The sequence below is a fragment of the Tachysurus fulvidraco genome, chromosome 13 (genome assembly GCF_022655615.1).
Source record: "Tachysurus fulvidraco isolate hzauxx_2018 chromosome 13, HZAU_PFXX_2.0, whole genome shotgun sequence".
NCBI lineage: Eukaryota > Metazoa > Chordata > Actinopteri > Siluriformes > Bagridae > Tachysurus > Tachysurus fulvidraco.
Genome location: NC_062530.1, coordinates 27,148,591 through 27,172,975, shown reverse-complemented (window position 1 = coordinate 27,172,975; position 24,385 = coordinate 27,148,591). Strand labels below are relative to the sequence as shown.

The following is a 24,385-nucleotide window of genomic DNA, read 5'->3' as shown; positions in this document are numbered from 1 at the left end:
AGGTGACGGTTTCTGTTCTTTCCCACTTGTTCTTTCTCGCGTCTCTCTCTGTGGTACTGCTTCACTTCCTTCTTAGGTTTTAGGTAGAAGCGTTAATCATACAGAGAATCCTTGTTGAGCTCCTGTTCCAAGTGATCAACATAAACATTTATAGACTTTATCCTTTCATGCTCTCTGTTTATCCCTTTGTTCTGTTTCTAACTTCTGTCTGCTCTTCCTCCAGGGCCCGAGATCTTCAACTCGAAGAATCTGGCCCTGCAGGCTCAAAAGAAGATCCTAAGCAAGATGGCGACGATGGCAGTGGCCAACCTGCTGACGGACGACACGAGCAGCTCCATCTTGGACGAGCTGTACAAGGCAAGCCGAGAGTTCACCAAGAGCAAGAAGGAGGCACACAGCATCATCCGCGACGTCATCAAGATTGCACTGAAGCTCGGCGTGCTCTACCGTAACCGCCGCTTCAGCACCGACGAGCTCGAGGCGGTCGAGCGCTTCCGCAAGAAGCTGAACCAGGCAGCCATGACGGCCGTGAGCTTCCACGAGGTGGAGTTCACCTTCGACTGTGGCATCCTCTCTCAGCTGCTCCTCGAGTGCCGGGATCTACTCCACGAGATTGTGGAGAACCACCTGACATCACGCTCACACGCACGCATCGACCGGGTCTTCAACCACTTCTCCGACGTCCAATTCCTGGCCGAGCTTTACGGCTCGGGAGACGAGTACAGACTCTACCTGAGCAAAATCTGTGACGGGATAAACAAACTTCTGGATGAGGGGATACTTTAGTGACCTCCTGACTTTTCCCTTGTTTCTCCTCTTTCTCCTGCTCTCCTGTTTCTACCAGACTGCCAGTCGATCTTCTCCAATTTTTCTGTCCTGTCTAATTCTTCATCCCGACTCCACTCCATGACTATGATTCAGACAGGCTCCGCTCTCACACCTAACAGATGTTCTTCTATCGGCAAAAATCACACACGCGGTCACTGATACACACGGGTCATGGCACCGGGGGGGACCGAGTTCCAGTACCATTCTGAAATAATGAAGCCATGTGGATTGTGTTCACTTCAATCCTTAAATGTCAGGAGAAACATTTTGGTAGCTTAGAGTTCTAAGTGATGGAGTGACTCCGATGTTTATTTTCTCTCAGCAATTTCCACCTTTTATTTATTAAAGAAAGTTCGCGAAACGAGTTCCAGTTCTCTCTTACGATCTAGCATAAAGAGAGGTTCCGTCTCCAGCGCCTCTCTTTGTTCTCTCTCTTCAGCGTAATCAGATAAAAATACGCCGATCGTTACAAATGCTAACATACGAACGGCAAAGGATTGTAAAGAAAACTTGGAGTTCCAGCTTTACCTTGGACTGTTACACAGCCCTGACACTGGAGACTCCTTCCGCACGTTAAAGCTCATACACGTCCATGCGAATGAGCTGTTACTATAGAAACCGTAAGGTGTCGTTGTAAGTGCGTTAATATAAACCTGTTCAGCTGTAAGAGCTGCTGTTCTAGAAAATGACTCCACACCTTCTGACCAATCAGAGTGCAGAACTCAGATTAAGGTGAAAGTGTGACAGTAGAGTCTGATATTGTAGAATTATGGGATGTTAGAAAGCAGTCGATATCCATGTTATTACCACATGAACTCCATGCCTTAATACTCGTTAGAATAGTTCATTCCAATCCCATCTCATCTCATCTCATCTCATCTCATCCCTCTTCCTTCACTTCCTGCACCTGAGCGACAGCATGAACAATCGCCTTGACGATGGCGTGCTTTAGCCACTTTCTACTCTCCTCTCTCATCTCTCCTTCCTTTCGGTCTCTCTGCTACAGTCCTAAACTTTTATCATTTATATAATTTCCTTTCCTGAATGATTTCAGACCGGAGTTTCGGCTGGTGTTCTCCTCTCATCCTCTCTGTCTCCCTGTCGTGGAAAAACATGCTGTTGTTTCTTTATTCCTCTGACTGCAGAGGAAAGACAGTACGGTCAAAATGCTATGATGTTGTTTGTATCCAAACCTCTGTGTGTGTGTGTGTGTGTGTGTGTGTGTGTGTGTGTGTGTGTGTGTGTGTGTGTGCGTGCGTGCGTGCCTGTTTTAAGCTTCTGTTTTCATCGCATGCAATGAAAAGCGATGCGAGACAAGAAAGTGGCTTTAGCTTGTGTGTATTGCTTGTGCGTGTGTCTGTGTGTGGTGTGTGTATGTGTCGTGTGTATGTGTGGTGTGTGTGTTTAAGAAGCGAATTCAAATAAAAACTGTTAGATTTAAAATAGAAAATCCAGTGTCTCATTTTCAGCACACAGCAAACCTGCTCTAACGCTCCTGATCAGAGGTCAGATCATACAGCACGGGTTCTTCATGTGTTCTTCATGCAGTTCAAACAGGAACAGAGATGACAGTACCACATGTTCATGTGCTCTGTACGGCTTACAGCTCGAGGGTCATACGTAGGGCTCTGTATACATCCTTTTTTGTTGGAAAAAAAACAAGACAGTCCGTGTTTAGTTACGGTTTAGAGTTCTAAGTAAGTCATTGGTACATTTTTCTTCTAAGGTTTCTAGTTCCAGGTCATGTTGCACTTATAAAACACTGCAGGGTTTTACAAGGAACCTTTAAAGATTTTGGCTGGATGGACAACCAAAGTTCCAGGTTGGATTTTTTTTCCCTGCACAAAAAAAAAACAGGAAACCAACAGAGACCTGGTTCTACTTCAGGGGCTGATGGGAAAAATATCATTAAAAATTGATCTGCTTCTGAAGGCTCTGGTATTTCACGAATGCTGAGGCTCTGATGTGTGTGTGTGTGTGTGTGTGTGTGTGTGTGTGTGTGTGTGTGTGTGTGTGTGTGTGTGTGTGTGTGTGAAATCTTCTGCACTATCTTTCATTAAACAGTCTTTTTGAACTCACCTTCATGTCCTCTGGTCATGTGACTTCGTCTTTGATTGCACTAATTAGTGAGTCAGTGCGGCAGCATGTGGTGTTAGCAGCTAACGGCTAAAGTATTTAGTGTGTTACCTTATGAGCTGATCGTTACACACACACACACACACACACACACACACACACACACACACACACACGCAAGTCTTTCTGACACACATTCTAACACACACTTTTAGTTTAAGCTAGAGCTAGAAAACATTAATACTCTATAGTTTTTGTGAAAGAACACAACTTGTGTGTGCTCACACGCATACACACACACACACACACACACACACACACACACACACACCTTCTCACACACATTCTAACACACACTTTTAGTTTAATCTGCTCAAATATTTAAAACCCTAGAGCAGAAACATTATTTATTATTATTATTATTATTATTATTATTATTAATAATAATAATAATAATAATAATAATAATAATAATAATAATAATAATAATAATAATACAATGTAAAACCAGAAAAGGATAAGTGGTAACGAGTGAAAGCTTCCCACACTCTCTGTACTGGAGGTGTGATTTCCTGTAGAAGAGAAATTCTTTACATATTTAAAAGAAGGACAAAGAAGAAACACAGGAGAGATGAAGAGCAGGAGATTACAGTACAATGTTAGCTCTGTCTGCTCTGTATCTCTCTCTCTCTCACACACACACACACACACACACACACACACACACACACACACACACACACACACACACACACACACACACACACACGCAGTAAGTAATTAGACTGAGCTCACACCGCCCCCTGCTGTTCAGGAAAGAATCATTCACGAGTTTAAACAGATTCAAATTGAACAGAATTCAGTTACAGAAATAAACCCTAGAGGTTTGTTCTGATTGGCCGAGAAACAGAGAGAGAGAGAGAGAGAGAGAGAGAGAGAGAGAGAGAGAGAGAGAGAGAGAGAGAGAGAGTGTTTGTGTGTTTGTCTGATTTTTTTAGACTAACTAACTAAAATAAATTTAAATAAAATATTTATTTTCCAAATCTACAGGGATAGATAGATGGATAGGACACTTTGCAGAAAGGAATATCTCTCTCTCTCTCTCTCTCTCTCTCTCTCTCTCTCTCTCTCTCGTTCTCTCTCGTTCTCTCTCTCTCTCTCCTCATTGGCTACACCCAGTGGTGTAGTCTACGTGATACGCAGGTGTACGCCGTATACCCACTAGGAAAGGCCAAAGATTTCCATATACCCACTTAAAAGCGTGAGGATACGTAACAATATCGTTTTGTGACAGAACTTTCAGTCATAAATTCACCCTGCACTGTGTTGTGAACACAGACTGTGGTTGTGAATCACTAACGTTTTTGGACCATTGTGGCTTCCGTGGCCTGTGACCTGATCTGACGTCACCTACCGAGGAGGAAAATCAGTTGCTTGGCGGTGTTTTGTGGCACAAATTAGAAATTAACTAACTAATGTAAAAGAAGATACGAAACGAAAGCAGACCCAAACTACACTCTGAGTGTTTTCGGAAGCCTGCGCCTAAACCTACAGCAGCTTCGGGTGACATTTCACCCACAGCCCGAGTACACATGTATTTATAAAGCTTTATAAACTACCAGTTCATTCAGTTCATAATATTCTGCAATGAAATGAGTGTTGGTGATAAAACTGAACAAATGTTTATTGTTCACTCTTAAATGTACATTGAAAACTGACAGCTGATAAAACCTGAGCTCCAGGTCCCATATTCATATAACATTTAAGGCTAACTGTAGCTCTTAAAGGTATAAAGTTCACCCAAAAATCAAAACTGTGCCATTTTTCAAAATATCAACTTTTGTGTTAAACAGAAGAAAGAAACTCGTACAGTTTTAGAACAAATTGAGGGTGAGGAAATAACACGATTATCATTTTTGGGTGAACTTTATACCATTAAGAGCTACATTTAGCCTTAAATGTTATATGAATATGGGACCTGGAGCTCAGGTTTTATCAGCTGACTGTCTTTTGTTGCTTATAATAAATGTGAATGTTGATAACACATAAGCAGTCTTTAATAATGCTCTCAATTACATGTAGATGCATATTTTATGCGTTAGTGAGTGTGGTGGTGCCTATGGGGTGTCGCTCAAGGATGGGTGTGTATGAGGCTGGGTGGGGGGGGGGGTGGGGGGGGGTCACAGTATACTCAGTACAAAAAACTAGACTACACCATTGGCTACACCCCTTTCTGCTCATTGGCTACACGGATTTTTCAAACAGCCCGCCAAACGGGCTGCTCCGTCTGTCTGTCTGTGGCAGAGAATTGATGTGTCAGCGGCTTGGATGCAGTTTTTGTTAGAAGGTTTTTATACTGTAACTCACTGCTCCCCAACGTTTTTTTCGCCGCGGACCGGTCAATGTTTGAACATTTTACCGCGGCCTGGTGGGGGTGGGGTGGCGGCTACACAATTAAATTAAAATGAATAATTTTAATGTAATTGTATTTAAACACGCCTTTTTAACTCACTACAACGCTAAATCAATGAGAACCCTGAGCTTGTTTCTTTACAACGAGACGGTTCCATCTGGGGTAATAGGAGACAATGACACCCGAAGTGTGTCGCTTATGTCCGGTTTATTCCGTTGTTTTGTTTCGGTTGCCGTCACTGCAGAAATCCCCGCTTCACACAGATAGCATGTCGGAAATGGCGATAGGGATGTAAGTGCTGTGGTGACAATCTCAGGGTATTCCGCCATGACTTTAATCCAGAACACCGGCAGAGTTTCTAACTTTCTAACGACGTCTGTTTCGTGCTCATTTTTGCTAATTTGTGGGTTAAATTTGAGCAAACACAATATACACGTACACCAAGCACTGTTAAACATGACAAAGTACCGGTGAACAGAGAGAAGAGCGATACACACCTTCTCTCTCCACCAAAGCTACAACACCACTGCCGCTTGCAGCCGCTCAGCTCCAGACGTCACCTAAACCCGGCCCGATATCATGATATTTTGCGCATGCGCGGTATCGGTGCTGCTTTAGGTGACGTCTCTCAGCTCCCGGTTAACCTCTCGTCCATGGAAAGTCGCACAAACCCGAGAGAAACACACCACAGTAAATAAAATGGAAATAATTTAATGTTTCTTGGGCGGCCGGTACCGGTCCGCAGCCCGGGGGTTGGGGACCACTGCTGTAGATGAACATCCTCATGAAAATCCCTAAAACATGGAATGATCTGATCTGATCCTAACGAACGTAACAATTCGAACATTTTGGTGTTTTTTGAGTATAAACTTTGGTGCTTAGGATTTTTTATGCTTTTTTTTATTACTTCAAAAAATGTTTTAACATTATTATGTAGCTAGATAAGCTTTCTAATTTTAAGTGCAATTACAGTACTATAATAACACACACACACACAGACCAGATTAATGTATTTTATTGATCACTGAATTGGAGAGAAACAAAGCTCAGAGACTTTTAAGACTTTTTTTTACGGTATTTAGCTTCATTTTGTAGATTTCCACACAACATCACCATTGTTCTCCACAACCAGTCTGCCGTCATTCCTCAGAGTTAAGCGGCAACGTTTGACGTCGGACTTGTTGGTGTTGGTGTGCCACAACGCTGTGTCATCTGAGTACATGACACAGTTGCAGTCTTCCTGCATGATCAGCCTTTTAGCGCAGGTCTGTCCACCAGTGTTAGACGCCCAAATCGGCTTCCAGCCGTAGACCACAAAGTTCCCGTCCTCCTGAAACCAGACGTGAGCGTTATCTCAGTAAACAGCTGGTGAGTTAGTGCAGGTTATCTCTCTCTCTGAGCTTTTAAAGGATGTTACCTGAAAGATGGCCTTGTACTCTCCATTGTTGGATAACAGGAAGTCACCCTTCTGGAGCTCTTTGTCCATGGACAAGAAGTTCCTACTCATTGTTCTGGAAAAGAAAGAGAGTTAATGCAGCATGAAAACCACCAAAGAAACTCTCACATCTCGGTTCCTTCTAAAAGTCTCCAGTCAACATGTCTGTATCTTATACAGGAAAATGGCCCAGAACCTCGACCTGCTTCTAACTCTTTCAGATTTCTCTCCAACATCACTCTTTTAGCTGTATTTCAGTTTCAAAACCTCAATCTTAAGAAAATTAAATATTAATCTTCCCTGGTATTTTGTGTGGAGATTAAAGTGTGATAGAAAGATTTCTGAAACATTTAAGATAGATAGGACACTTCACCCCAGACTGCAGACTGCATAAATACATTTATGTCTCTACTGAATTAAAACACAGCAGCAATGTTAACGTTCTCCAATCAGACAGGGAGTTTGTGTTCATCTTAATAATTAGGTTTATAGAGTTTTACCAACCTGCACAGTGATGACACGACCAGATGCAGCTGCCTGAAGATGATCTGGTGATTTGTGGTGTTTCACGTTGGAGCAGCAGTTTATATGTTCCCTTTTCCGCATGCGTGAAATCATGACGTTTTTTGCACTCTTTTATTTTTTTGCACATTTTCTGCATTGAGCAAATAGTGCATGTGTTAGTATCGTGTCTCTAAAGACTTAAATGCCTTAGGACTATTTTACAAAAACATACTTTACTGGATCTTCTATGTAAATTTTATATGCTGGGTTTTACGCTGATTATCTCATTACCATGGACAGCATTTAGACAGTATTAAGACAGCATTTAGTGAACAGTCAACTACAGTTTTTTTCCACCTTTCCCTCAGTGTGAGGTTCAGTCTGGAGGTCAGACAGCATTTCCCTTCTGTCTCTTCATTCCGGTAAATCCACAGGTTTCTGTCAATAAAAGAAATATAGAAGAAAATTTTTTAGCACTTTGCTTCTATTAAGAAGAACAGATTAACTGGAGTCAGTGACAGTTACTTCTGTACTTTGATGAGACGTGGGATAAAGATGTGTGGACATGCTGGCAGACAGAAGAAGCAGAAGTTTCTGCAGTGCAGTTATTTACATGTATGGCATTTGGCAGACACCCTTATACAAGGTAGAGGTTAAGGTGTTGGGCTACCAATTGGCAGGCTGTGTGTGTGTGTGTGTGTGTGTGTGTGTGTGTGTGTGTGTGTGTGTGTGTGTGTGTGTGTGTGTGTGTGTGTGAAATCTTTTGTACTGTCTTTAATTAAACAGTCTTTTTGAACTCACCTTCGTGTCCTCTGGTCATGTGACTTCTTTGATTGCACTAATTAGTGAGTCAGTGTGGCAGCATGTGGTGTTAGCAGCTAATGGCTAAAGTATTTAGTGTGTTACCTCATGAGCTGATCGTTACACACACCAGTCTATCTGACACACAAGGTAATTACTCCACGTAAAACTCTTTCTCACGTCTCATCTAGAGCCAGAACACATTAATACTCTATAGTGTGTGTTCAATAACACAACTTGTGTGTGCTCACACACCTTCTCATACATGACACACTCACATATACACACACATACATTCACATACAGAAAAACACACACACATTATCATGAAGATCTTTGAGCTCCTGGCACACCTAAAGAACTGCTTTCCACCCAAATTGGACCCACATCAGTTTGCCTACCGCAGCAATAGAAGCACAGAGCTCTCTGTAGAACACTCTGTGCTCACACATCAGCTCACACATCTAGACAATTATAACACATATGCACAAATGCTGATTGTGGACTTTAGCTTAGCATTTAATACCATTATCCCTTTCAAGTAAATCACCAAACTTGGGGATCTAGGCATCAGCACCTCCCTCTGTCACTGGATTATGGACTTTCTGACCAACAGCCCCTAGCATGTCAGGTCAGGCCACATCTGCTCTTCCACCATCACCCTTAACACAGGTGTACCTCAGGGCTGTGTGCTGAGCCCATTCCTTTATTCCCTCTTCACTTACAACTGCAGGCGTGTGCAGGGATCTAATTCCATAGTCAAGTTTGCTGACGACACCACAGTGATTGGCCTCATCACCAGCCTAAAGGTCAGACTTACAGACAGCCTAAAGGTCAACTTACAGCATCTGACCGCATGGTTTGCTGACAACAACCTGCTCCTTAACACCAGCAAAACAAAGCAGCTCATCTTCGACTTCAGGGGGGAAAGAGGTGGCACGCGGGACCCAACCACTTTAATGATCTGCCAGTTGTATGTGTCACCAGCTTCAAGTTCTTGGGGATCCACATCTTAGAGAACCTGTTCCTCTTAAGGACACTGAAGAGACATCACCTGTCTTCAGCCATGCTGGTGAACTTTAACCGCTGTGCAACCGAGAACCTCCTGACCTCCCAACTGTGTCACAGTCTGGTATGGGAACTGCACAGCCGCTGACCACAAGCACTGTAACGGGAGCTGAAAACCACACAGCACATCACATGAACTTCACTTCCCGCCATTTTCCCAGTGAACCCCCCACCCCAACCCCTTGCCCCTGTATTTTATGTCAATAGCACCTTTATATTGTTTCAAAATAATAAATAATCTATAGCACCCTGTATATTATGTCTATAGCACCCAACCTGTATATCTTGTCCACAGTATATTCATCTGTATATTGTCCTGTTCATACTGTACATCTTGCACCTGCTGTTTATTGCACTTCTGGTTAGATGCCAAACTGCATTTCGTTGCCTTGTACTTGTACATGTGTAATGACAAAGTTGAATCTTATCTAATCTAATCTAATCTAAAGAAGAAAGAGCATCATGGAGGAAAGCAGGATGTTTGGTAAGAAATGGGGCTTGGTATGGCCCCAGTGGCAAACCCTGTTTGACAAAGAAAGTGACCACAAGTGTTTTTGTGAAAAATGTGCAACAAACAATGCTGGAAGATGCTGGTTAAAACACACCCACACCCACACCCAATGCTGGTTAAAACACACCCACACCCACACCCAATGCTGGTTAAAACACACCCACACCCAATGCTAGTTAAAGCACACCCACACCCACACCCAATGCTGGTTAAATCACACCCACAACCATGCAATGTCTGCAAATGGATTTCATCGAGTTAGCACAGAGTGAAGGGAAAAGATATTGCTTAGTGACTGGTGATATGTTTTTAAAGTGGGTGGAGGCCAGTAATGTTGCAAAAGCCCTGTTGTCAGAATTAATAAGTAATTCCAAATATGATCAGCAGTGTTTCTGGTACCCCATTTGTCAACAACGCACTAAAACAGGTAGGCGATTAATCAGGCATAGACCTGACAGCATTGTGCATATCACCCTGCTAGTGGAGGAGCGGTACATAGAGAAAATGGCAGACTAAAAAAACAAGTTAGCTAAGTGTTCATTTCCTCTGAAAAAGGCACTTCCCATAGTGTTAATGTACATGCATAAACACCCCATAACCCCATAAACACATTTTGTACTAATTGCTGAGTTTAAGAAAAAGCCGTTTGTTTGTCACTTGGCGTGTCACAAGCCTGCGCAGCACAAATACTGTACAAGTTGCTTTTTCCACATTTTGTTATGATGCAGCTTTTTTTGAAAATGGATTCATTTCATTATGTAGCAGCAACCAATATCCGCTAAGAGGCTGAGTAGAGGGAGTTAAAGATGACGCATTTCTGTTGCATACAGGTGGTTTAGTGTGATGTTAAAGAATACAGCAGAAAGGTAATGATGGCAAGATAAGATCATCTCCAATGAATGAACTAAATGAAAAAGAAAAAAACTGTATATCAAAAGAAACGGTCAACAGAAAGTGAGCATCCCAGCTACTCACCCCCCTTCCAACCCACATGCAAACTCTCAGATTATATGCATCTGTGGATACACAAAGTGACGTAATAAACGAAAGGTGGAAATTTCAAAATAAAAGACATCAAAACTTTAAACTGTAAATTTATTAAAAACAAACAAACAAACAAAAAAATCCTATTCACAGCCTTTGCCATGACACTGAAAATTGAGCTCAGCTGTATCCTGTTTCCACTGATCATCCTTGAGATGATTGGAGAACCTGTGGTAAATTCAGTTGATTGGACATGATTTGGAAAGACACACATCTGTCTATGTAAGGTCCCACAGTTAACAGTGCATGTCAGAGCAAAAACCAAGCCAAGAAGTCCAAGGAATCATCTGTAGGATTGTATCTAGGCACAGATCTGGGGAAGGGTACAGAAAAATTTCTGCAGCATTGAAGGTACCTCCATCATCCATGAATGGAAAACCACCAGAACTCTTCCTAAAGCGGGTCGCACGGCCAAACTGAGCGATCAGGGAGAAGGCCCTCAGTCAGGGAGGTGACCAAGAGCCCGATGGTCACTCTGACAGAGGTCTAGCATTTCTCTGTCGAGAGAGGAGATCCCTCTCTGCAGCACTCCACCAATCAGGCCTGAATGGTAGAGTTGCCAGACGGAAGCCAGTAAAAGGGGCATGACATCTGGCCTACACCCTGAGACCCTCAGACCCTCAGACCATGAAGGACTCTCAGACCATGTTTGACTTGAATACTGTAGCAAGTGTCATGTCTGGAGGAAACCAGGCATCTCTCATCACCCGGCCAATGCCATCCCTATAGTGAAGCATGGTGGTGGGATGTTTTTCAGTGGCAGGAACTGGGAGACTATTCAGGATTAAGTGAATGATGTATGCAACAAGGAACAGAGACATCCTTGATGAAAACCTGCTCCAGAGCCCTCTGGACTTCACACTGGGGAGAAGGTTCATCTTCCAACAGCACAACAACCTTAAGCACACAGCCAAGATAATAGAGCAGAGGCAGGAAAACTCTGTGAATGTCCTTGAGAGGCCCAGACAGAGCCCAGACTTAAACACAGCTGAAAATGGCTGAACACCGACGTTCCCATCCAATCTGATGGAGCTTGAGAGGTCCTACAAAGAAGAATGGGAGAAACTGTCCAAAAATAGGTGTGACAAGCTTGTAGCATCGTACTCAAAAAGACTTGAAGCTTTAATTGCTGACAAAGAAGCTTCAACAAATTACTGAGCAAAGGCTGTGAATACTTATGTATGTGGGATTTTTTTTTACTAGATCAGCAAAGATTTTAAACAAACATCGTTCTCCTTTTATTATGGGGTTTTGTTTGTAGAATTTTGAGGAAAATAATGAATTTAATCCATTTTGAAAGGCTGTAACATAAAATGTGAATGAGCTGTGAATACTTTCTGTAAACACAACAGTAAAGTCTGAAGCTATAAAGATCAAGTATAAGTCTTTAGAGACACGATACTAACACATGCACTATTTGCTCAATGCAGAAAATGTGCAAAAAAAAAAAAGAGTGCAAAAACGTCATGATTTCACGCATGCGTGTTAAAGTGGAAAAGGGAACATATAAACAGCTGCTCCAACGTGAAACACCACAAATCACCAGGTCATCTTCAGGCAGCTGCGTCTGGTCGTGTCATCACTGTGCAGGTTGGTAAAACTCTATAAACCTAATTATTAAGATGAACACAAACTCCCTGTCTGATTGGAGAACGTTAACATTGCTTCTGTGTTTTAATTCAGTAGAGACATAAATGTATTTATGCAGTCTGCAGTCTGGGGTGAAGTGTCCTATCTATCTTAAATGTTTCAGAAATCTTTCTATCGCACTTTAATCTCCACACAATATAACAGGGAAGATTAATATTTAATTTTCTTAAGATTGAGGTTTTGAAACTGAAATACAGCTAAAAGAGTGATGTTGGAGAGAAATCTGAAAGAGTTAGAAGCAGGTCGAGGTTCTGGGCCATTTTCCTGTATAAGATACAGACATGTTGACTGGAGACTTTTAGAAGGAACCGAGATGTGAGAGTTTCTTTGGTGGTTTTCATGCTGCATTAACTCTCTTTCTTTTCCAGAACAATGAGTAGGAACTTCTTGTCCATGGACGAAGAGCTCCAGAAGGGTGACTTCCTGTTATCCAACAATAAAGAGTACAAGGCCATCTTTCAGGTAACATCCTCTAAAAGCTCAGAGAGAGAGAGAGAGAGATAACCTTCACTAACTCACCAGCTGTTTACTGAGATAACGCTCACGTCTGGTTTCAGGAGGACGGGAACTTTGTGGTCTACGGCTGGAAGCCGATTTGGGCATCTAACACTTGTGGACAGACCTGCGCCAATAGGCTGATCATGCAGGAAGACTGCAACTGTGTCATGTACTCAGATGACACACCGTTGTGGGCTACCAACACCAACACGTGCAAAGTCAAACGTTGCCGCTTAACTCTGAGAAATGACGGCAGACTGGTTGTGGAGAACAATGGTGCTGTTGTGTGGAAATCTACAAAATGAAGCTAAATACTGTAACAAAAGTCTTAAAAGTCTCTGAGCTTTGTTTCTCTCCAATTCAGTGATCAATAAAATACATTAATCTGGTCTGTGTGTGTGTGTGTTATTATAGTACTGTAATTGCACTTAAAATTAGAAAGCTTATCTAGCTACATAATAATGTTAAAACATTTTTTGAAGTAATAAAAAAAAAGCATAAAAAATCCTAAGCACCCAAGTTTATACTCAAAAAACACCAAAATGTTTATACTTCGAATTGTTACGTTCGTTAGGATCAGATCAGATCATTCCATGTTTTAGGGATTTTCATGAGGATGTTCATCTACAGCAGTGGTCCCCAACCCCCGGGCTGCGGACCGGTACCGGCCGCCCAAGAAACATTAAATTATTTCCATTTTATTTACTGTGGTGTATTTCTCTCGGGTTTGTGCGACTTTCCATGGACGAGAGGTTAACCGGGAGCTGAGAGACGTCACCTAAAGCAGCACCGATACCGCGCATGCGCAAAATATCATGATATCGGGCCGGGTTTAGGTGACATCTGGAGCTGAGCGGCTGCGAGCAGCAGTGGTGTTGTAGCTTTGGTGGAGAGAGAAGGTGTGTATCGCTCTTCTCTCTGTTCACCGGTACTTTGTCATGTTTAACAGTGCTTGGTGTACGTGTATATTGTGTTTGCTCAAATTTAACCCACAAATTAGCAAAAATGAGCACGAAACAGACGTCGTTAGAAAGTTAGAAACTCTGCCGGTGTTCTGGATTAAAGTCATGGCGGAATACCCTGAGATTGTCACCACAGCACTTACATCCCTATCGCCATTTCCGACATGCTATCTGTGTGAAGCGGGGATTTCTGCAGTGACGACAACCAAAAGAAAACAACGGAATAAAGTGAACATAAGCGACACACTTCGGGTGTCATTGTCTCCTATTACCCCAGATGGAACCGTCTCGTTGTAAAGACACAAGCTCAGGGTTCTCATTGATTTAGCGTTGTAGTAAGTTAAAAAGGCATGTTTAAATAAAATTTAATTAAAATTATTATTCAAAACGTTGGGGAAGACTGAGTTACAGTATAAAAACCTTCTAACAAAAACTGCATCCAAGCCGCTGACACATCAATTCTCTGCCACAGACGGAGCAGCCCGTTTGGCGGGCTGTTTGAAAAATCCGTGTAGCCAATGAGCAGAGAGAGAGAGACATTCCTTTCTGCTCATTGGCTACACGGATATTCAAAACATCCCGCCAAAGGGAAACTGCGCCATCGTGAAACACCACAAATCACCAGATCATCTTCAGGCAGCTGCGTCTGGTCGTGTCATCACTGTGCAGGCTGGTAAAACTCTATAAACCTAATTATTAAGATGAACTGCAGTCTGGGGCGAAGTGTCCTATCCATCTAGTCATCTATCCATCCCTGTAGATTTGGAAAATAAATATTTTATTTAAATTTATTTTAGGTAGTTAGTTTTTTTTTTTTTTTAAATGTAATTCTAAATTCTAAGATTATGATGCTCTTGTAACATTAAAATAAAAAAAATAAAAAGTGGCAGCTTGGTGGACCTGGTATCTGAACTCACAACCTTCCGATTGTTAGCACATTAATCACTAGGCTACCACATACATGTATGTGCTTGCTATGGCACCACATACACTAAAAATTTTCTCTGGGCGCCACAGCATAAAAATGGCTGCCCACTGCTCCGGGTGTGTGTTCACGGTGTGTGTGTGTGTGTGTGTTCATTGCTGTGTGTGTGCACTTTGGATGGGTTAAATGCAGAGAACAAATTCTGTATGCGTCACCCTACTTAGCCGTATGTCACGTCACTTCACTTACCCTACACACAAACACACACATATACACCACAAATTACAGAAGCAAACAATAAGCTGGGAATTTTCTTTAGCATTTTAGAGCCCTGGTTTGGAGCCATTTTAGAGCATTTTAGAGCTCCTTAAGACTTAAAGGTGGGGTCTACATTGTTTGAGAAATGCTTCAGAAAAAATAAGTGTTATTCTTATTTTCCACCAAATAAGTCTTGAAGTATAACTATCAGAACATACATGTGGGAATATCCAATCGCCAGGTGAGTGAGACCGATCAGCCAATCAGAAGAGAGATCCAGCACCACACATTATTTCATATCCAGCTGTAGAAATAAACACTCAAGATCTCCTGTTTGTATTGAGTTGCTGTTCCATCACACCTGTAACACACGTTTCACTGGATGAACAGCAGAGGGCGCCATTACATACACATCATTCTGAACTCTGAAGTTGTTCGTCTAATTTACAAATGTTGCCGCTTGACTCCGAGGAATGACTTCAGACTCGTTGTGGAAAACGATGGCAGAGTTGTGTGGACATCTACAAATTAAATCTAAATACTGTACCAAAAGTCTTAAGAGTCTCTGAGCTTTGTTTCTCTCCAATTGGTGATCAATAAAATACATTAATATGGATGTCTGTGTGTGTTTGTGTGTGTGTTATAAAGATTACAAATTCACATTGTGTTATTTTATATCAGAGGTCACTGAAAGGCGGACTGCGGTCCGGGTCCGGACCCTGAAGCTGTCCAATACGAACCCGGACCTACAGCCAAAACAAAAGGTTATGATTTAAAACGTGACGAAATGCTTCTATTATAACCGGCGCAGCTTTTGCTTTACTGTAGTGGTAGTGGAAACGCACAGACCAATTGCATGCGAGTTAAGCCATCCCACGTGATACCACTATTATGAGACAAAACATACAGATTTGAACAAATATATCCACTCAAATCTGAAGACAGCGTCCCTGAGACAGCTTTCCCAGGTATACAGTAGCCCTATACATCCTGATCATGTTTGGCTCTACATACAACTGTGAGGCAGCTTTCTCTACAATTAACATAATCAAATCTAAGTATGGTTCCAGACTCACTAATGAGCACCTCCACATGTGTATGAGAACGGCCCTGACCATTCAAGCCCAGGTTTAACCCTAACCCTAAACCCAAGCCCTGGTTTAACCTTAACCCTAAACCCAAGCCCAGGTTTAACCCTAGACCCAGGCCCAGGATTAACCCTAAACCCAAGCCCAGGTTTAACCCTAACCCAGGATTAACCCTAAACCCAAGCCCAGGTTTAACCCTAACCCAGGTTTAACCCTAACCCAAGCCCAGGTTTAACCCTAACCCTAAACCCAAGCCCAGGTTTAACCCTAAACCCAAGCCCAGGTTTAACCCTAAACCCAAGCCCAGGTTTAACCCTAAACCCAAGCCCAGGTTTAACCCTAACCCTAAACCCAAGCCCAAGTTTAACCCTAACCCTAAACCCAAGCCCAGGTTTAACCTTAACCCAAGCCAAGCTAGAGCTCAGTTCTCTCACTGAGACATAAAAGGGAAAGTTATTTAAACATACACAATTTTCACATTTTATTATTTCTCTTATTTTGAAATGTAGCCCTACTTTTACTTATTTAATGAGAGAACGTTATACATATCTACAATCATACATATGTTCAGTTCTGTGTTATGTGACAATAAATATTGTCAAAAGGTTGTTGAATTGTACTGAATTTATTTGATTTGACAGTCAGGTATTGATGTTGATACAACTACTAGGCTACTTTATATATATATATATATATATTCCGGACATTTGCGTCAAGAACATTTCTCTTACTGGACCTCTTTACATTTTAGTTGAATATCTCTGTTTTATACATTATTGTAATGTAAAATATTTCAGTTCTTCAGATACAAGTTATCTATAGGTTTTAATGCTCAAACAATGAGAAAGTGTACACTTTCTAGGGCACTTGAAATATTTGGAGGTGTGTTGAGAGTAAAGACAGCAGTATTTATTCAGTGTTTAGTTGGATATTCCCACATGTAGCCCCACCCACCATGCAGCTGCAGACACTGTATACTGTAACTCTGACACCCTGCAGAGAGAGAGAGACAGAAAGACAGAGAGAGAGAGCAAGAGAGGGAGACAGAAAGAGAGAGAGAGACAGAGAGAGACAGAAAGAGAGAGTGAGAGAGACAGAAAGAGACTTTTGACTTTTTCAACAGAGTGAGAGGGAGACAGAATGAGAGAGAGAGAGAGAGAGAGAGAGAGAGAGAGAGAGAGAGAGAGAGAGAGAGACAGAAAGAGAGAGTGAGAGAGAGAGAGAGAGAGAGAGAGAGAGAGAGAGAGAGAGAGAGAGAGGAGAGGTTTGAGGTTTAGTACTTATACTTTTATTACAATAATTTTATTCATTATTTGACAGACACATACATGTGTGCAGCTCAGATAAGCTCCAACCCTCCAGCTTCATTAAGAACAGATGTTTGAGAGCTTAAGGCCACCTACTCTCATTTCTGCCAGAGAACAGACAGAGATGGCACATCGTTTTCTGCTAAACACTTTTTTTCTCAAGGTTAAAAAAGAAAGTACTGGGAGCTTCCATGTCTTTAATGGAGCAGGATCTTGCTCTTAGCAGTGAACCTTTAGCTTGTTCCTGTAAGACTGAGCTGAGTGTCTCTTTTTTGTTAGTCCATCTCCCTGTGTGGTGTCACTGCTGTCCATGATGCGTTTCTGTCTCTTTATAGAGTCTGCAATGTTTATTTCAGCTTAGTAGTTGAGAAGGATGTATAATTCTGACACAGCATTTTAATGTTGACTTTCCCCACATCCCACCACTGGCTAAGACCTTTAATAGAACCCTTCTTCATTTTCCAGCTATCACAGAAGGTGTTAAAAGGCTCACAAAAAGAAACATCTTGTAATAATTTAACATTAAAAACCCAATAATAGTTTGCTTTCAATGTTTTCTTTATATTTATATCTAATAAAACAATGTGATGATCTGAAAACTCATTGGGTTCAATAAAAACATTCATCACTCTGTTATTCCAGGGCTGTTTTAAATAAAACCTGCCTAACTTGCTCCGCTGACCCTGTTATCATTTACTTTAAGCCATGTGTACTGCCTTACACCTTCATGCCTATTTCTCCAAGTATCAGCAATTTGATAATCTTGGATAAACGGATGCCTGACTGACTGTGAGGTTCTTCCCCATTTCTTTCCAGAGTAAAATCAGTAGTACAGATTTTTCTGTACGTGAAATTCACCACTCACCACAATGCCAGTGTTGGTCAGGTGTCTCGCCAGATTCTCCTCCTTCACGAACACCACCACTGCTTTGTTCATGCGGGAAGCAGCGAAAATATTCTCATTCCTGACCTCCTTCCCCATTGCCAGTTACACCTCCTCCACACTCACAAAGTTAGCCGGCACACACCTGACGCCTTGGCGGAGGGAGACAGGTGAAGTCCCCCTCTGTGTGAGGGACGCCATCCCGCTCCCGCCCTGCTACTACTCACCTGACTCGCTCACCTGTCTAATAAAGTACACTATTTAAGCCAAAAAACTATAAATAACTTTCTGTTCTCTTTACTTTCTCGAAAGAGAGTAACTCTAATGAGAAAAGTGAAAGAAAAAAATCGCACGATAGCTCTCAGCTCCTGTGACCACTCACACTCCCAGCATGCACTGAGAAAGAGAGAGAGAAACGGAGAGAAAGAGAGAGAGAGGGAATCAGAAAGAGAGAGAGAAACAGAGAGAACGAGAGAGATAGGGAATCAGAAAGAGAGAGAGAGAAACGGAGAGAAACAGAGAGAGAGGGAAACAGAAACAGAGAGACACAAAGAGAGAGAGAGAGGGAATCAGAAACAGAGAGACACAGAAAGAGAGAGAGAGAGAGAGAGAGAGAGAGAGAGAGAGAGAGAGAGAGAGAGAGAGAGAGAGAGAGAGAATGGGGCTCACCAAGATCAAATGATATTCCAGGAGTAAAGAAAGATAAAAGTATGCTTAGCTAAGAAAAACAGAATGTTTTTGTTATTTTATAAAAAGTTTTTCCTTTTGCTAAATATCTAGATTAAGACATCTATAAGAACTAAGTGTAACGACTGGAGGCTCGTCCTCTCTGATCTCCTGGAGAGCATGCGGTGGGTCCTGTTGTGCAGCAGTACAATAAAGTGTCAGCCATTAACTCATGCCCCTATTTTCTCAAAACGTTCACTGCACTTCCATTATGGTTTTGTCTTATTGTCTTAAAAGTGGTGTGTTGCATAATTTATTGATTTCTTTATTAATATGCAAATATACACTAAAGTAACCATCATCTTTGCTTAAAATAAAGCAGGAGAATTTATACATATAGTATATATAGGTTTACTTAATTTTATATTCCCACAGTTAACAGTGCATGTCAGAGCAAAAACCAAGGTATCTAGGCACAGATCTGGGGAAGGGTAGAGAAAAATTTCTGCAGCATTGAAGGTACCTCCATCGTCCAAGAATGGAAAACCACCAGAACTCTTCCTAAAGCGGGTGGCAGGGCCGAACTGAGCAATCAGGAAGTCACTCTGACAGAGGTCTAGTATTTCTCTGTGTAGAGAGGAGATCCCGCTCTGCAGCACTCCTCCAATCAGGCCTGTATGGTAAAGTTGCCAGAAGGAAACCAGTAAAAGGCACATGCTGGCCAATCTGGCCTACTCCTGAAGACCCTCAGACTATGTTTAACTTGATTAGCGAGTGTCATGTCTGGAGGAAACCAGACACCTCTCATTACCTGGCCAATACCACCCCTACAGTGAAGCATGGTGGTGGAAGCATCATGCTGTGGGGATGTTTTCCAGTGGCATACTATTCAGGATTAAGTGAATTATGTATGCAACAATGAACAGAGACATCCTTGTTAAAAAACCTGCTCCAGAGCTCTCTGGACCTCACGCTGGGGTGAAGGTTCATCTTCCGACAGCACAACAAACTTAAGCACACAGCCAAGAAAATAGAGGAGAGGCTACAGGAAAACTCTGTGAATGTCCTTGAGAGGTCCAGCCAGAGCCCAGATTTGAACACGGCTGAAAATGGCTGAGCACTGACGTTCCAATCCAATCTGATGGAGCTTGAGAGGTCCTACAAAGAAGAATGGAAGTAACTGTCCAAATATAGGTGTGACAAGCTCGTAGCATTGTACTCAAAAAGACTTGAGGCTTTAATTGCTGACAAAGAAGCTTCAACAAATTACTGAGCAAAGGCTGTGAATACTTATGTTCATGTGATTTTTTTTTTATAGATCTGCAAAGATTTTAAACAAACATCGTTCTCCTTTTATTATGGGGTTTTGTTTGTAGAATTGTGAGAAAAATAATTAATTTAATCCATTTTGGAATAAGGCTGTAACATAAAATGTGAATGAGCTGTGAATACTTTCTGTAAACACAACAGTAAAATCTGAAGCTATAAAGAGTACAAGGCCGTCTTTCAGGTAACATCCTTTAAAAGCTCAGAGAGAGATAACCTGCACTAACTCACCAGCTGTTCACTGAGATAACGCTCACGTCTGTTTTCAGGAGGACGGGAACTTTGTGGTCTACGGCTGGAAGCCAGTTTGGCAGTCTAACACTTGTGGACACCCTGAAGCCCAAAGGCTGATCATGCAGGGAGACTGCAACTTTGTCATGTACACAAATGACAGTGCCTTGTGGGCTACCAACGCCTACGGGTCCAATGTCAAAAGTTGCCGCTTGACTCTGAGTTATGATGGCAGTCTGGATGTGGAGAACGATGGTACTGTTATATGGACAACTAAAAATTAAAGCTAAATACTGTAACAAAAAAGTCTCTGAGCTTTGTTGCTCTCCAAATGGTGATCAATAAAATACATTAATCTGGTCTGTGTGTGTGTGTGTGTGTGTGTGTGTGCGTGTGTTAGAATGACAGTTATACAAGTTACACTAGCCTACAACAATGTGGCCAAATGTGTTTAAATCAACTACAATTGCACCTTAGACATAATACTGCAAACCAAATGTTATTTTACTTCGATGTAATTTAATTGTGCCACATTACTACACCACTTAACAGTAATTGTTCATAGACAGCTTCTAAAGTTAATATTGAGTAAAATATTCAACATTTCTGTAACATATTTGTGCCTTTCGAGTGTTAAGTTAAGAAACATTTCAAGCGTAACTTACCTCAGAATTACTTGTCAACAGCAGGAAGTGACAATTTCTCCCAGGCAAGAGGCTTTTATTTGACGAGCACGGGCGATTAAAGGCAACACACATTCCGTTGTAATAAACCGTTCATCCAACCGTTCTGTTGTACTAAACCACTTCATCATCCATAGACAGCGTCTAAAGTTAACATTGAGTAAAATGTCCAATATTTCTGTCACAAAACTTTGCCTTATTTGTGAAAATACAAGCTATGGAAACATTTCAAGAGTAATTTACCTCAGAAGTTCATGTTCTGCTTTGTAAAAGGCGGTTATTCAACGAGCGCAGGCGATTTAATGGCGACACGCATTCCATCATACTAAACCACTTCATCATCCATAGACAGTGTCTAAAGGTAATATTGAGTAAAATATCCAACATTTCTATCACAAAACATTGCCTTATTTGTGTAAATATAAATTAGGAAACATTTTAAGAGTAATTTACCTCAGAAGTTCATCTTCTCCTTTGTAAAAGGTGGTTATTTGACGAGCACCATCGATTTAAAGGTGACACGCATTCCATTGTACTAAACCACATTAACGTCCATAGACAGCGTCTAAAGTTAATATTGAGTAAAATATCCAACATTTCTGTCACAAAATGTTGCCTTACTTGTGTAAATATAAGCTATGGAAATTTTTCAAGACTAATTTACCTCAGAAGTTTGTCTTCTCCTTTGTAAAAGGCGGTTATTTGACGAGCACAAGCAATTTAAAGGCGACACGCATTCTGTTGTACTAAACCAGTTCAGCGTCCATAGACAGCATCAAAGATAATATTGAGAAAAATATCCAACATTTCTGTCACAAAACTTTGCCTTATTTGTGTAAATATAAGCTATGGAAACTTTTCAAGAGTAATTTACCTCAGAAGTTCATCTTCTCCTTTGTAAAAAGCGGTAATTTGACGATTTAAAAATTTTTAGCATTTCACTGCATGTCGTACCCTGTATGTATGTGTATGTGCCAAATAAAATCTGATTTGATTTGATTTGACACACATTCTGTTGTACTAAACCACTTCATCGTCCATAGACAGTGTCTAAAGTTAATATTGAGTAAAATATCCAACATTTCTGTCACAAAACATTGCCTTATTTGTGTAAATATAAGCTATGGAAATGTCTCAAGACTAATTTACCTCAGAAGTTTGTCTTCTCCTTTGTAAAAGGCGGTTATTTGATGAGCACAAGCGATTTAAAGGCGACACGCATTCTGTTGTACTAAACCAGTTCATCGTCCATAGACAGCATCAAAAGATAATATTGAGTAAAATATCCAACATTTTTATCACAAACTTTTGCCTTATTTGTGTAAATATAAGTTGGGAAACTTTTCAAGAGTAATTTACCTCAGAAGTTCATCTTCGCCTTTGTAAACGGCGGTTATTCAACGAGCGCAGGCGATTTAAAGGCGACACGCATTCCATCGTACTAAACCACTTCATCATCCATAGACAGCGTCTAAAGTTAATATTGGGTAAAATATCCAACATTTCTGTCACAAAACTTTGCCTTATTTGTGTAAATATAAGCTATGGAAACGTTCTAGAGTAATTTACCTCAGAAGTTCATCTTCTAATTTGTAAAAAGCGGTAATTTGACGATTTAAAAAATTTTAGCATTTCACTGCATGTCGTAGCTTGTATGTATGTGTATGTGCCAAATAAAATTTGATTTGACACACACTCTGTTGTACTAAACCACTTCATCGTCCATAGACAGTGTCTAAAGTTAATATTGAGTAAAATATCCAACATTTCTGTCACAAAACTTTGCCTTATTTGTGTCAATATAAATTAGGAAACATTTTAAGAGTAATTTACCTCAGAAGTTCATCTTCTCCTTTGTAAATGGCGGTTATTTAACGAGCGCCATAGATTTAAAGGTGACGCATTCCATTGTACTAAACTACTTTATCGTCCATAGACAGTGTCTAAAGTTAATATTGAGTAAAATATCCAACATTTCTGTCACAAAACTTTGCCTTACTTGTGTAAATATAAGCTATGGAAATGTTTCAAGACTAATTTACCTCAGAAGTTTGTCTTCTCCTTTGCAAAAGGCGGTTATTTGACAACCGAGAGTGAGTTAAACACATTCTGTTGTACTAAACCACTTCATCATCCATAGACAGCATCAAAGATAATATTGAGAAAAATATCCAACATTTCTGTCACAAAACTTTGCCTTACTTGTGTAAATATAAGCTATGGAAATGTTTCAAGAGTAATTTCGTCAGAAGTTTGTCTTCTCCTTTGTAAAAAGCGGTTATTTGACGAATTGTACATTTTTAGCATTTCACTGCATGTCGTACCCTGTATGTCATACTGCAAGTCAATTTATTTACGTTTAAAAACATTGAACACAAACAGCAGCATAACAGAAAATTTATAAAAATTTTATTATTTCCGAGTTTAAATGGTTTTGAAGGACACACACAGACGTTCAGGAGTTACAGGTGTGATGGAACAGCAACTCAAAACAAGAGAGAGAAACTGAAAGAGAGAAAAAAGTTTTTCCTTTTCCTAAATCTCTAGATTAGAAAGATGTCTATAAGTGTAACGTCCTCTCTGAGGACGTTCGGTGGGTCCAATAAATTGTGCAGCAGTACAATAAAGTGTCAGCCCTTAACTCATGCCCCTATTTTCTCAAAACATCTTTGCTTAAAATAAAGCAGGAGAATTTATAGATATAGTATATATAGGTTTACTTAATTTTATACATCCCTAAACATTATAAAGACATACATTTCTAACTGGTTTAATCTGAGTAGATTCTCACTTCCTGTCGTAATATAGTCTGGCTGAAATGTGCTAAATGAAACCAATTTTATATATAAACCTCTAACAGTAAAGTCTAGTGTTTACAATAGTGCCTAAAATAACAATGTACTACCAATGTAATACCATCTTCTACCGTACAATATAGTTTATTTGTGACTGCAAAAGAATATATTAGTTATTTATGTTTGACACGTTAATTCTAGTTCTTACACAGACTCAAAAAATAAAATAAACCTAGCTTAAACACAGATTATGTATTTTATATGTTTACTTATAAATTAGTAGATTTGACTAATGTCAAAGTAAAATAAAGAAAATTAAAGTACATGATTAATTGATGGAAATTACAAAGTACAGAATAAATAGATAGATAGATAGATAGATAGATAGATAGATAGATAGATAGATAGATAGATAGATAGATAGATAGATAGA

General features: G+C 40.7%; 4 protein-coding genes across 6 annotated transcripts in view; 3 read left to right on the top strand and 1 right to left on the bottom strand.

The window, feature by feature from the left end:
• tnfaip8l3 (tumor necrosis factor, alpha-induced protein 8-like 3) overlaps nucleotides 1-2,906 on the top strand; it is a 19,126-nt gene extending 16,220 nt beyond the window's left edge. For both annotated transcript variants that reach the window (XM_047822645.1, XM_027143490.2), the window contains one exon: nucleotides 224-2,906. In XM_047822645.1, coding sequence (XP_047678601.1) covers nucleotides 224-786 — 563 coding nt within the window. In that variant the 3' untranslated portion in view covers nucleotides 787-2,906. The remainder of the gene's footprint in view (nucleotides 1-223) is intronic.
• A 3,410-nt stretch (nucleotides 2,907-6,316) lies between these two features.
• On the bottom strand, nucleotides 6,317-7,388 carry LOC113658627 (mannose-specific lectin-like). Its single transcript, XM_027171169.2, has 3 exons — nucleotides 7,257-7,388; nucleotides 6,735-6,828; nucleotides 6,317-6,647 (listed from the first exon to the last, which is right to left on the bottom strand). The coding sequence occupies exons 2-3, from the start codon at nucleotides 6,822-6,824 to the stop codon at nucleotides 6,402-6,404; spliced, it is 336 nt and encodes a 111-aa protein (XP_027026970.1). The 5' UTR covers nucleotides 6,825-6,828; nucleotides 7,257-7,388; the 3' UTR covers nucleotides 6,317-6,401.
• Nucleotides 7,389-12,161: 4,773 nt separating this feature from the next.
• Nucleotides 12,162-13,217, top strand: LOC113658626 (mannose-specific lectin-like). The gene is made up of 3 exons (XM_027171168.2): nucleotides 12,162-12,270; nucleotides 12,699-12,792; nucleotides 12,888-13,217. Exons 2-3 carry the CDS (start codon nucleotides 12,703-12,705, stop codon nucleotides 13,131-13,133), a joined length of 336 nt encoding a protein of 111 aa, XP_027026969.1. The 5' UTR covers nucleotides 12,162-12,270; nucleotides 12,699-12,702; the 3' UTR covers nucleotides 13,134-13,217.
• Nucleotides 13,218-14,383: 1,166 nt separating this feature from the next.
• The window catches only part of LOC113658624 (mannose-specific lectin-like), a 29,919-nt gene continuing 19,917 nt past the window's right edge, over nucleotides 14,384-24,385 (top strand). Inside the window, exon 1 of one of the 2 annotated variants that reach the window (XM_047822744.1) lies at nucleotides 14,384-14,459. The gene's annotated coding sequence lies outside the window, so the exon portion shown is untranslated. The remainder of the gene's footprint in view (nucleotides 14,460-24,385) is intronic. The other variant, XM_047822745.1, reaches the window with a different exon arrangement.